Raw genomic sequence first — 12,313 nt, 5'->3', positions numbered from 1 at the left:
GTATTAGTTCCATGGAGGGGCCGTAGCAGAGAGATGAATCTGGTTATCTTTAGCTTTAAGAAGATTCGAAAAATTTGCAGATAAAAAAGTTTGCCATGATGTTAAGGAACTGAAGATGTATGAACACGCGATATATATATATGATCGAGAAGTCCAGGTGGAGATGACTGAAATCTGTCCCAGAATTTAACCACCAACCTATCTGGGAAATCAACAGTACTGCTGAAGTTGGTAGTACCGTAGATACACTCTCTCTCTCTCTCTCTCTCTATCTCTCTCTCTATCTCTCTCTCTCTCTCCGTAGATACACCCTCCCATCGTAGTGTGTTAGCGTGTTGAGCTGCTGGTCTTTTTGCTATTATTAAAAGAAGTATTGAAGTTACTACAATGGTCACATTAAATATTATAGGGATGCCAATAAAAGCTGCTATCACATAATAAAGATAAAAATCTGGTTGAAAAAAATAAGTATTATATTCTATTTCACATATGTGGGTAATATAATCAAGGAAAACTGTTCCATTAGAATTGTGAGGCAACGTCATTACGGAAAGTTGTGGTGCATTGAAACCCAGAGAAAAGAGCCACACGGCTGCACAGATCTTGTGTGCGAACACAGAGGACCAGGATCCTTTTTTTTATGAAAATCTTTTCAAAATTTACATACAATATAACATGTGGCGCAAAATAAAAACAAAATATAACTGATTGCGATCTCTAAAGGACAGATGTATGTAAATCTCAAAGGGAAACCAGAACGCAGTAAAATTGTAGTCGAAACCACACCGCACAAGCCTAGTCCCTGGTAAATGAAAATCAATTAAATAATATGTTGATAAAAAATCATATCCCATCAGTCCTTCTCGGAGCTTACGATCTTATTGTTCCTTATAACATGAACTCGCTGAGGCTCCAATTCCCGTTTCTGCTTAACTTCAAGAACTAACTTCCTGAAGGCAGCTCTCTGCTCGGCTGATCGGTCGGGGCTGATGTACACTGAGTCATACCCCTCCACTTCTCTTAGTTTTCTCGCTTTGCTCAACACTTGCCGCACATGATCTGAGCCGCTGAGAGTGAACTTGATAGGTTTAACGGCTGGTCCTCCATCTGATACAGTTCTCCCCATCCTACAGCAAGAAACGATTCGAGGTTTCTCATCTATGTTTTCTAGTACCTCAAGCACTCTCTTTTCCAGGATTTCTTCACTCTTTTCTGGTAGACCGTAGATGACCAGATTTTGACTACGATCCTCTTCCTCGGAGGCACGTTTCAGAGCAGCTTTCATTTTCTTAGGCGCTAGCGCCTTGCTGCATGAATTCTTCACAACTGACGACCAGGCTTTGAGTTCGCTTTTCACTGTCGTCTGAACAGAGGTCAAATCTTCACTTTTCTTCTCAAGCAATTGTCCTTGCAGTTTAATCACAGTGTTCTGATCTGCAATCTTTTCGTCCTTCAGTTGGTCGATTTCATCTTGTAGTTTGGTGGCTGAAAACAACAGCGGTGAACAATAACTGTCGAGAATGTCGATAAAAGTTTCCATCCAATCACACAGCGTAGCCTTGGTGATCTGAGGCTTGTTGAGCGTTTCTTTACGTAACACATTGGATTTCTGAACACCTGCCGCTTGACGCATATCGTTGAGTAGCATAATCTGAGCACCCAAAATCTGTTCAGCATACATTGATCTGAATTTGAGTGTAGAGTAATTCAACGCTATTTCATTGTCAAGATTCTCCAAGTATTTGTTAACCATGATGTACAATGTACACGCAGGGCCAGTTTAATATACACGAGTATATTATCTGCTACACAGTGAGAGCTGTTTAAACCGACGCAAAAGCAATTAACTGATAAGACTTGAAAACTGATAAGATCCCCAGCTTTAAGGTCGTTAAAACAGCTGTTAGAAAGACAATCACTGTAAACGCAAACCAGCGAACACATTCCTGCAGATAACAGAAAAACTCGCCTAACACCCAGCGATCAAATATCAAGGCCAAAGTTGTTGGAAATACTACAAAGACTGTCTGCAGTAGATCAGATATTGCCATATGTTGCATAACTGTGATTATAACTCTGTGTAGTTTTATAGCTTTGTATTTGATTGTAGCTAGCAGAATGACACTGTCTCCTAAAAGCGATGTCAGCACGACGGTTAAAGTCCATAATACCAACATGTTTCGAATTCCATCGTGTTCCCTATGATCGTACGCGTATTCCGTTGTTGTTCTGAACATCTTCTAGATCCAATCGGTAGTATTAACTTCTATAGTAGATGTATAATATCTAGTAATATTCAGTGCCATTTTCTGTAGATCCGTATCCATGTTGACTGGTTATTTGTAGTATATATACTCAACCTGTTCATTATGAAATAGTTACAAAATGTAACACAGTAAACTTCGATTTACCACAAAACCCCGATTTACCGCCGGTCATTTCCTTTCCACCAAACGGAGGTTACATTATATTATGAACAATCAATACCCAAATTTACCGCTAACTTTAATTTACTGCGGCTGTCCCTTTCCCGATTCCGTGGTAAATGGGGGTTACTTATATATTTCCCAGTCATCGTTGCTAGCGTTGAAACTGTTTTAACCCTGCCTTAGTCAGTTGAAAGTCTGATAGCATATGTTCCGTTTGATTTGACCAAACTAATGCCTTTCATTGCTTTATAGCAGGCGAAAAGAGAACAAAACGATTTATCGTTTGAAAAGAAAATTACAATTTTATTCATTTCGCTAAATTCTCTTGCGTGCTTAAATCAATGCGATTTTATGTGAAGCGAAAACCAGAAATTTATAAATATCTTACCGAAAGTGTTGGAGATGGTTAAAGGACCAGTTAACTGAAAAAAAAGTTATCCTCATATTTTGACAGATTGTGACAAATAGCAAACTAAGCAACGAGTCGAAATTCCTAAATCTCTAACTGCTCTCTAACGCATGTAAATAGCGTTTGTATTATTTTGGCGATGACGTCATAAAGTCCCTCTTGCGCGCAGAGTAGCTCGTGAGACTGTATTTTACAGGTAAAAAATGGACATAATACAATCTTTTCCCCCGAATAACTCGAAAAGTAAGTAATTTAGGGTACATGTTGCTTCATAAGTTGTATATAAACATGGCCATTCTGCACAATTTGCACACATTCAAAAACCTTTAGGGCCTTCATAGCCCAATTAACCAGATACCCATAGTTTTGCATGATTTCTGGAACCGAAAATCAGTTTTTCGCCAATAACTGAAAAAATAAGCACTTTAAGGCATATGTTTGTTCGTAAGTCATATATTAATATGCTAATTGCGGTTCTTTTGCATCCTGTCTGAAGACTCCATCACGATCATATCGAAAATGGGCTTAGCACCACGCCCAAAATGGTTTTTGGCGAATTTATCGAAAAGTAAGGATTTTAGGCCATGTGTTGCTCAATAACTCCTATATAAACATGCATATGCGGCTTCGTTCAAGCCTATTTTGAAGTCTCTACGACCTTCAGAAGCAAGGGGTCGGTTACGTTATTGGGTCAATATGGGCGCGGCCCTCCTGGGTTTTCTCCACGGTCAAAAAAATGTCTCCAAACGAAAATCGTTTAATCATAACTTCGGGAAGGTCTGTGCAAAGTTTCGTGAGTATTAGAACATTTGCAGGTTCATTTCCATAAATGTCCATAAATGACTGGACTACACAACTTTAGAGTTGACTTTAGAGAAACTCATAAGTCATTTATCTCAAATTAAGCTGTTAGTGTCCATGATCAACCTCTGGCGACAATGTTTTACGTGAAATGTAAAAATCAGGAGTAATATAAAAAAGGTATTTTTAGATTAAAGTGCTAGCTCATAGTTTTAGAATTGTATAGATTAACGTTGGTCATTTAGCCATCTAACAATCGATCGTGCCGTAATATATGGCCAGAGAATAATAGGGTCTTGGAAATTCTATAGTTGTTCAGTGGGTCGATCGACTGAACACGTTTGCACTTGGTATTTAAACTTACCAGTAGTTTATTTATGTTATGCACCGATGATAATGCAATTAGGATAACAACTAGGTAAGCCGGAAGTCTTATTCAAAACACACCTCACACCGTACACACCTCCAATCAGTAATTTTACTATTTGGTAGACCGGGTATTTTGGCGGGAATTCTGTTCCCACGGCACTGTTCTGATAGAAGCTACTTCTACTAATGGTCCCAGAGGAACGGCCGTAAAGTAGCCAGACTTCTTGTCTCCTGTACTGGCAGACACTTGCAGATTAAAGTTAGAAATTTCGCTATGCTATAAATATAATTGCTCTCGGAATTGAACAAACTCCTACTTATCTGTATCCTTTCTAAATTCGTTAGAGTTTCATGGACTGGGGAAAAATAATCGGTACAGTCTCCCTGCTTGTGTAATTAAGCAATGAAAACAATCCAAAATTATCACATATGACATAAGTTGTAATAGCAGTAACTTTCTAACCGTACATTCACCCGCCACTGTTCAAGAACCTATATCACTGTTTAAAATCATGACGTGAGCACTGTACATCCAATCAGCTATTCCTTTAGTTAGGATGATAGCCAAAACTATAAGGATTTTGGAGAACTAGGGTAATAGTCATAATTCTAAAATTTGAGTGAGTTACACGTGTTTTATTGACGATGATAAACATTTGTAATGTAAATTACGCTATGCAAGCGCGCACTGAGGGACTTTATGACGTCACGAGGCCACAGCTTATTATTACAATAACACGCGTTACACCTACGCTAGAGAATTGGTTCTTTCGGCGATACGATTCTTTACCAGTTTGTCACAGCTGATTTAAATCTTAGCCAAATTGGAGACTACAAATTTTTCAGTTAACTGGTCCTTTAATAGTTCGAGTACTCAGCTTTTCTTACTACAACTATTTCATCTTAATTGCACAGAAATCTAACAAAGTTGACGAAGATATCAGCACAATGCTGATCGATTATGCCGTTCCATAACTTTGATCAGACCCAGCCAATTATTTGTATTGTATGTGGTGGTCAATATAATACACGGATCTATACCTGTGTTTCACTCCAATACAATGCTTTGGAATAAACAGATCAGAGCATGAATTTTTATGGGCAAATCGTATGCTTTGTTATGTTGTCCACTGCGTTATGGATCCCTTTAATTTTGCAAATTGTGGATAAAGTATCCAATATCCTTACATTTTCTAGGCTTGGTATTACTATTTCTTCACCAGATATTAAAACCTTCCTTGTTCTTTTTAGCTGTTCAATAAATAATGATGATTTCAGGTGAGTGGAAAGACAAAGCTTTCGCAGACAACATCATCAAAGAAACCAACGGTCACTGGAAAGCTTTAGTGTCGAACAAGGGAGTGGCAGATGATGTGAACACTAAAAATACTACTGTTCAAAACAGTCATGGTCTTATAACGTAAGTTTTTATGGTATAGTTTTATTGCATTGTATTTCCATGTGTCTAGAATTATTACTGAACCCTCGGCATCTTAAATGGACACGTCATGGTGTTTAAGTTTTTGTGTTTCTACTCGAATTTTGACTTAAGAATTGCACCGAAACACCGTTATAAAACCAATTATTTCAGTGTTGACGAAGCTTCTCAAATCCTAAACAAAGTGGCCGCACCCCACCCAACCGGGCCTGCCGTGGACCCCTCAACCCAAAACCAGTGTTTCGTTAAGCGTACTATTCCTGAAAGTGTCTGTGCTTAATGTTACTAAAACTAGGACTCAATCGAGACTCAATCGGGACTCTGGTTTCGAATTTGGGCACAACTGTGGCTCAGGATCAAGATTTATTTTCCAAGATGTATAGAAGAGATTTCTAATTTCATAGATTGAGTTTTGAGTAATTTATTAGTTTTATGGTAGGGATATTCTGTGTTTTATTTAGTACGGCTCGCTACAAAAAAATTCGTTTTCTACAAGACTAAAGATCTTAACGTTAATTAAGGCATGTTCAATTTTCTGCTCTACAACCCGTAGAATATTCTCGGCGAGGGGTTTAATACGCGGTAGTCTGGACACCCTCTGCGGTCTTGGTGCGAAAATACTGTTTGCGTGGAGCGCTAGTACAAATTAGTAATTATACCACGCGCGTTTTTATTATTCTCAGCTCGATTCGATCGCTCCATGCATAATGCACGCACGTTTTTTTCTTCAAATCAAAAAATCAAAAGCTAAAGCAAAATCTGGCGGGATTTCTTGTCGTTCAATTTTCAATCCGTTTGATTCCACAATCCACACGTGTGTTTGTTTATGTTAGTAATTCGTTGGTAGTGTTAGGATATTGATATCTCGGGATAATTCGTGTGAGACAAACCTGATAACTGGCATGGAATATTTGGCAAATAATTGTTCAAGTACTTGATGAGTTGATTAGATCGGATATTTGAATATTCAATTGACCGAAGTAGTTAATTAGTTGAGTACTTAGATGCGTTGAGTAGTACAATAATTGAATTTTCGATGGAACCGAGTTAACGATGCTTAGGTATTCAATTCGATCGGGTACTTTGGGCAATATATCAATGGACTGTGGAGACTGGATGATTTTCTTAAAATTGCTTTTATAGCCGTAATTGCTTTTGTAGCCTGTTACATGGATATGATTAACATTCTTATCATATATTAGGTGATCTCAGCATTCTACAAATTTTCTAAAGCAGTTAGTGATAGCTGTGTGGCGACAGGCGTTGTTCTTTTAATATGCTACCATACATATTCGCTGGTAAAAAATGGAGACTACCATTCCTGAATGCGATCATATCCATTTTTACAAAAAACCTCCCTTATCGTGCAATGATCTAGATGTTGAGTAATGAGAGTCAAAGAGACCGTTCACGTATTACGTAAGCCAGATTTCGACCTTTAAATCCAGATCCCCTCCCCCTCTGCAAGCAACTCTACACATAGCTTATGTGTAGAAATTAAACTGCTTTCCAAACCCCATTTCCCCCTAGATGAGACGTAATATGCGAACGATCCCTCAACTGGAAGTAAACGTTGAAAACTGCGGATGAATTTAGTAGAAAATTACATGTTATCAAAAATAAGTCATCGTAAATCAGCATATATGTTATGTAGTGTAGTGTATACAGTATATAATGTTCACATTAAATAATATCAATTTGCTCCATGGTATTTTATCTATCAGTAATCTTCCTCATTTCATCTTTTCAATTTGTAAATAAGTCCGCTCCACCTTCTTTGGGATCATTTCAAACTACCACAAACTCTATCATGCTCCCCTAACACCATAGCAATGTGCACTAATACAACACGGTTTATTCTTCACCACCTTGCTGCACTTAGCCCACCAGTACCCACAAGGTCGGGAATACCCACCTGCTGTGATACTCGGACAAGGTTTCCAGCCGGGGTTTACTGTGTGGTAGTTACCGTGGAGCCAATGAGCACATTCCCGCGAGTGTGGGTGTGGTGTATCGGAGCAGTGTCCCCGCACATCATCCGGACCTTCCTCGGGTGTGGTTACGGTGGCGTGCATTGTGGCTGGCATTGTGGCTGGCCATGTGCCCGGTTCTGTGCTCAGACCCCCTGTCATGGTTTCTGACTGCGGTGTAGTGGCCGTACCCGGTGTAATCAAACCGTCGGTGGACAAGGTGGGAGGAATGTCACAGTAATCAGAATCCATCTTCACCTCCAGCTCTGCAAGAACGTTCTTAACAAAAGGGTTCCTGTAGAAGTACGTCTGTAGACAGTCCGCCTGTACTTCATACATCGGGCACACGATATTAGCTGCGGTAGCTTCATTCACCCCCGGGATGTTTAGAAAGTCATTTAACTCATCAAAACACTGACAGAACTTCATCTCCTCTCCCAGTCCCGCTATGAACATCGCAACGTACGTGTCCCCGGACTTAGGGGCTAGACACTCTTGGAATTCCGTGTAGAGATTACACTCCTGGTCTATCTGTTCCAGAGTGGAGAAGTCGTGGTGAAGTGCTCGGAACAGGTTCTCACTGTACTCCCTCATACATCTGTAGACAAAGTCGTAGACGTGCAGCTCTCCGTTGGATTCAGTGGGAACAAGGCTCGTGACGTACGAATCAGTTTTAGCAAGGCAAAGATCGAAGCAAGCGACCAGTAAAAATAACCTCGCAACAATCATGATGACAAAGCACACAAATTAGCCGCTATCAAGCTAAAAATGACAGATCGAAAGTTTTGTGCGGATTTTCACAAGATCCAAAGTGACAAAATATTCAATCGTCGCTCATCGCTCGCTGCATACTTGCTCTTAACTCGCTGAGATCAGTGAGTGTCGGTGTGGTTCTGTTACTGCCCTGAAATATGTGGCCACCGGGTGGCTTCTCAGTTTATTTTCGTACGGGTCTGTATTCAGAGCTCTATTTTTGTCTGTAACCGCAGACACAAAATTATGTTGAAATAGAAGTACAATTGCTTCGGGTAAAGGTCGTAGCTAGGTTATTTCTTAAGGTTTGTCCTTTTGTGTTTTGCACTCACAACGCCCTGTGTATGTTAAAAGTTGTTGCAATTGACAATTCTTGAAGCGTTTCGTAATAGGAATATTTATCGGGCCCGTTTTTCGTTCATGTTATGATCTGTGATCTTTGTCCACCAACTCGATTAGACTTGGGGAGGATCAGGAATCTGCCACCTGATCCTTCATTTAGAGGGGGGTCTTCACACCAACCTCCATATCCCTAGTATCACAACCCCAGCCAAGTTATACTGTTACAAAGGGCGATTCAAGCTTAGATAATCGGATCAAAGTCATTCCGAATATTGATAAGTAACGAAGCGACCGTTTCGGATTTCATCAGAAATGTACAAAAGATAGTTCAGCAAAATAGGCTTTGTACTAACGGAAGAAAAATTCAGTAATCGTGAATAATAATGCTGTATAAGTATTTTATATCACTAATAGCAGCTGATGATAAATATTTTTCTTTGGAACCTTATTTTAGATCTTCAGATTCAAGAAAATTAGATGGAGACACCCAGTGTTTCAACAAACTGTTCGACCTCCACTTACAGGCCACAGGTTCCCCGTCAAACTGGCAAAGCCTACCACTTAAAAATGTCTACATTCCTCTTTATACCCGCGACATTCCATCGGAACTATTAAAAATTACCGTCCAAAACTGCAAAGTTTATCACTCTTTAGGCGGCAAATTTCTGGAGGGCGATGAAAAGTAGTTTCTCAAAGAACACCAAAAAGGGATGTAAGCGAAAGGTCGGTTCACTACATTATACTTGGAGACTGAAATTAGTTTTTTTATATTTTGGAACAAAAATGTCCGTCACCCCCACGAGCAGTGTGATAATAAACATATCTAATAATGGCCATCTACAGCTTAGGACGTGCGGCATATTATAGATGGCCCCTAATTTGGTCCTTGGTTTATTAAAGATGTATCAAAACTTGGTGGACTCTATCTTATCACTGATGAAACATTGGTATGATTGGGGATCAGATCAACTAGTGAACTACTACTACTATTAACTACAGTCTACAATCCGCCACCTTTAAGCACTCTGAGTCAGGTAAGCGTTTTTATTTGTAAGTTCCAAGCTCCTATAACTCTATAATAGCTTACTCAAACTTTTATAATGCCAATTTGACCCGGCATATCCCTTAAACTTATGATTCAATCGGTTTTAACTAGGAGGCTTAAATCTTGGAGCTAGGACACCAAGCACAGGATATACTTACTTTTTATGACATATCCGGGCACGCTGTGAAGCCCTCCCAGACTTAGTCGTATATATAGAAGTTTCATTTTTATATAAGTTTTATAAAAGTTTCAGTTTCACACTTGGATTTAGGTTCAAAAATATCTAAACTTTAAAATAACATTTCGTTAAGTTTTAACTGTGTTGCATCAGGTTTCAAGTTAAACTTGTAGTTTATTTTCACAGTTAAACATCCGCAATAAAAAATGACGCGACATCCTTATTATATATATATATATTGCATATATTGCATTATTCATACTCAAACCTCAGTATCTCATAAAATGTCATAAATCTTTGCACAACATACAAAAATATAAATCAATTATAAACACTTAAAATACCTGCAACTTGATATCATTAATTACATCCTAACAAACTGTCAGCACTGCAAATAAATCCTAAAAAACTGCTCAACATCAACCAAGTCCCCCGTAGCAGTGAATACTGATACAACAGTTTTTGTTACTTGTCTTACCCGATTTCTTGCATTTAGCCCAGTACAACCCACATTTTTTACCGTACGATCCAGTAAAATTACTGCAATGTTTCCACCCGGGATTAGCCACGTGGTAGTTGTTGTACAACCAGTGCACACATTTCAGAGTCATAGCACCTGTGGGGTGGTCACGGTCTGTACACGGTGTCTCCATGTTATCTGGTAATAAATAAGTTGGAGATGTTGTTGAAATCACTGAGTTCCTCTCGGTAAAATGGTCGAACCGACTTGCTACGGCATTTCCTGCCCTTTCGAATTGATTCGTTTCCGTCTCTTTTCTTTTCTCTTCTTTTCTCCTTTCCTTCTCCAGTTCCCTCTCCCTCTCCTGTGTTTTAGCTTCAACACAGCGTTTAGACTTAACCGCCATATCTAACCCCGGTAACAGCTCCCCAATAAAGGGGTTATCTGAATACGGCCCCAAACAATACACCTGCTCCTCGCAAACCCTACAATATGCCGCCTCCCCCAGGCTAGTGGAAGAAAGAAGAATCTCCCTGCTGATACACTCACAGAAACCCATCGTGTCGTCCAGAGAGACCATAAACTCATCCACGTAGGTGTTCCCTGATTTGGTCTGGAGACACTTTTTGAATCCCGGGTAAAACGCACATTCTTCAGATATCTGATGTTTTTCCTGCTGCCGTGCGTGGCTCAGAGAGCTTGCCACTTTTTCACTGTACTCGGACAGGCAGCCGTAGATAAAATCAAACACTAGCAGGTCATTCTCTATGTCATTCTCGGTGTAAACATCACTTTCAGTTTGAGAAGCATTAATACCGAAACAAAGTATGAACACAAACACCTTTGAAAAGACCATCATGGTCGCCGTAATAACGTCCTAACGTCGTATCAAACAAACGGAAATAGTGCAGCCTTGGCGCTAGAATGTTTTAAAGTAAATGAAGGTGACAACAATGATCAATTAGCGCTTGTTAAATTCGTATTATAGGTGCACGACAGATCCTAACAAAAGACCGACGAAAATACATTCAATTATCCAATTAAGGACCTAGCATACACGGAGATATGAGATGGCGTCACTCCTGTACTATACCCAGACCCTGTACCTGCTCATGCTGTACCTGTTTTATAATTCGTACTATCAGCAGATTTAAGTCTCCTTAAATATTTCATGTCTGCCACCTAATTTGATCATGCAGTATCCTTCTCGCCGCTGTTGTGGGACTGTTGTGACACTGATTAAGATTTGCGCATTTCTTACATTTTTGGAGAGTGCTACACCAAATTTATTATAATTACGGGCATGATGACTTGTAACGTAAGGTATTGAGTATTATCTAGTGGACCAATAGAAGAACATGTGAATACCCGCCCAGAATTACATCGTGCCTGGTGGTACTGGAGGTTGGTTGGGCTGTTGAAGAGTATGGTATTCAGGTGGCCGGTCTGGTGGAGTATTAACGCTAAGCTTAGTTATAGATTAGAGGGATATTAAACGAGTCATAGATTAGGGTTTTAGACGTTTGGAGAGGTGTGGTGCAGGAATTTGCGCTGGTTACTCTCAAAGTTATTGCTGACTGGACACTGCAGTGTCGAGGAGGTACTTTGGAGGTTTTCTGTTCAGAGCAAGTTACTCGGCTTTTACTTTGAGTCGCCTAAAAGTCTTTCCAAAAGAAGAGATGACAAGTATTTTGAAGCTCTAAGTTACTTACCTGGTAACGAGCAAGACTTTAAGACGGAAAAAAGTTTTCAAAGAGATGAGACTAGCTAGCAGGCCAAAATAACTGAAGTTGACCTGTTGTATTCCTGGAAAAACGCGTGTCATTTCCGTCTTTTAGACCTGTGCTAGGTGTAACTAGGAGAGCTGAGCTATTCAGAGAATTGTTTACTGCATGTGTAGGAAAACGGCCACTTTAAATCAGCCCATCATCTCATTACGATTCATACCACGTGGCTCAAACTAACCAATCAGAGCACAGTATTCACACCACGTGAAAATGAAATAAACAGAGTTAGACTAGTCGTGTCACCGTGACACGTGTAAAGCTTGTTGATTTTTTCCAAGATTAGTCATGACATATTACTGAAGTCTATTTATAAGATAAATCTCATAATCTGG

The 12,313-nt window shown here is 39.6% G+C and overlaps 1 protein-coding gene across 2 annotated transcripts in view; it reads left to right on the top strand.

The window, feature by feature from the left end:
• Positions 1-5,888, top strand: part of LOC134814474 (uncharacterized) — a 96,233-nt gene extending 90,345 nt beyond the window's left edge. For both annotated transcript variants that reach the window (XM_063822600.1, XM_063822601.1), the window contains 2 exons: positions 5,287-5,428; positions 5,600-5,888. In XM_063822600.1, coding sequence (XP_063678670.1) covers positions 5,287-5,428; positions 5,600-5,726 — 269 coding nt within the window. In that variant the 3' untranslated portion in view covers positions 5,727-5,888. The remainder of the gene's footprint in view (positions 1-5,286; positions 5,429-5,599) is intronic.
• Positions 5,889-12,313: the final 6,425 nt, after the last annotated feature.

Source organism: Bolinopsis microptera, chromosome 4, assembly GCF_026151205.1.
Source record: "Bolinopsis microptera isolate Bmic1 chromosome 4, MBARI_Bmic_1.0, whole genome shotgun sequence".
NCBI lineage: Eukaryota > Metazoa > Ctenophora > Tentaculata > Lobata > Bolinopsidae > Bolinopsis > Bolinopsis microptera.
The sequence above is the reverse complement of the archived record's forward strand: the minus strand, read 5'-3'. Positions and strand labels throughout refer to the sequence as shown.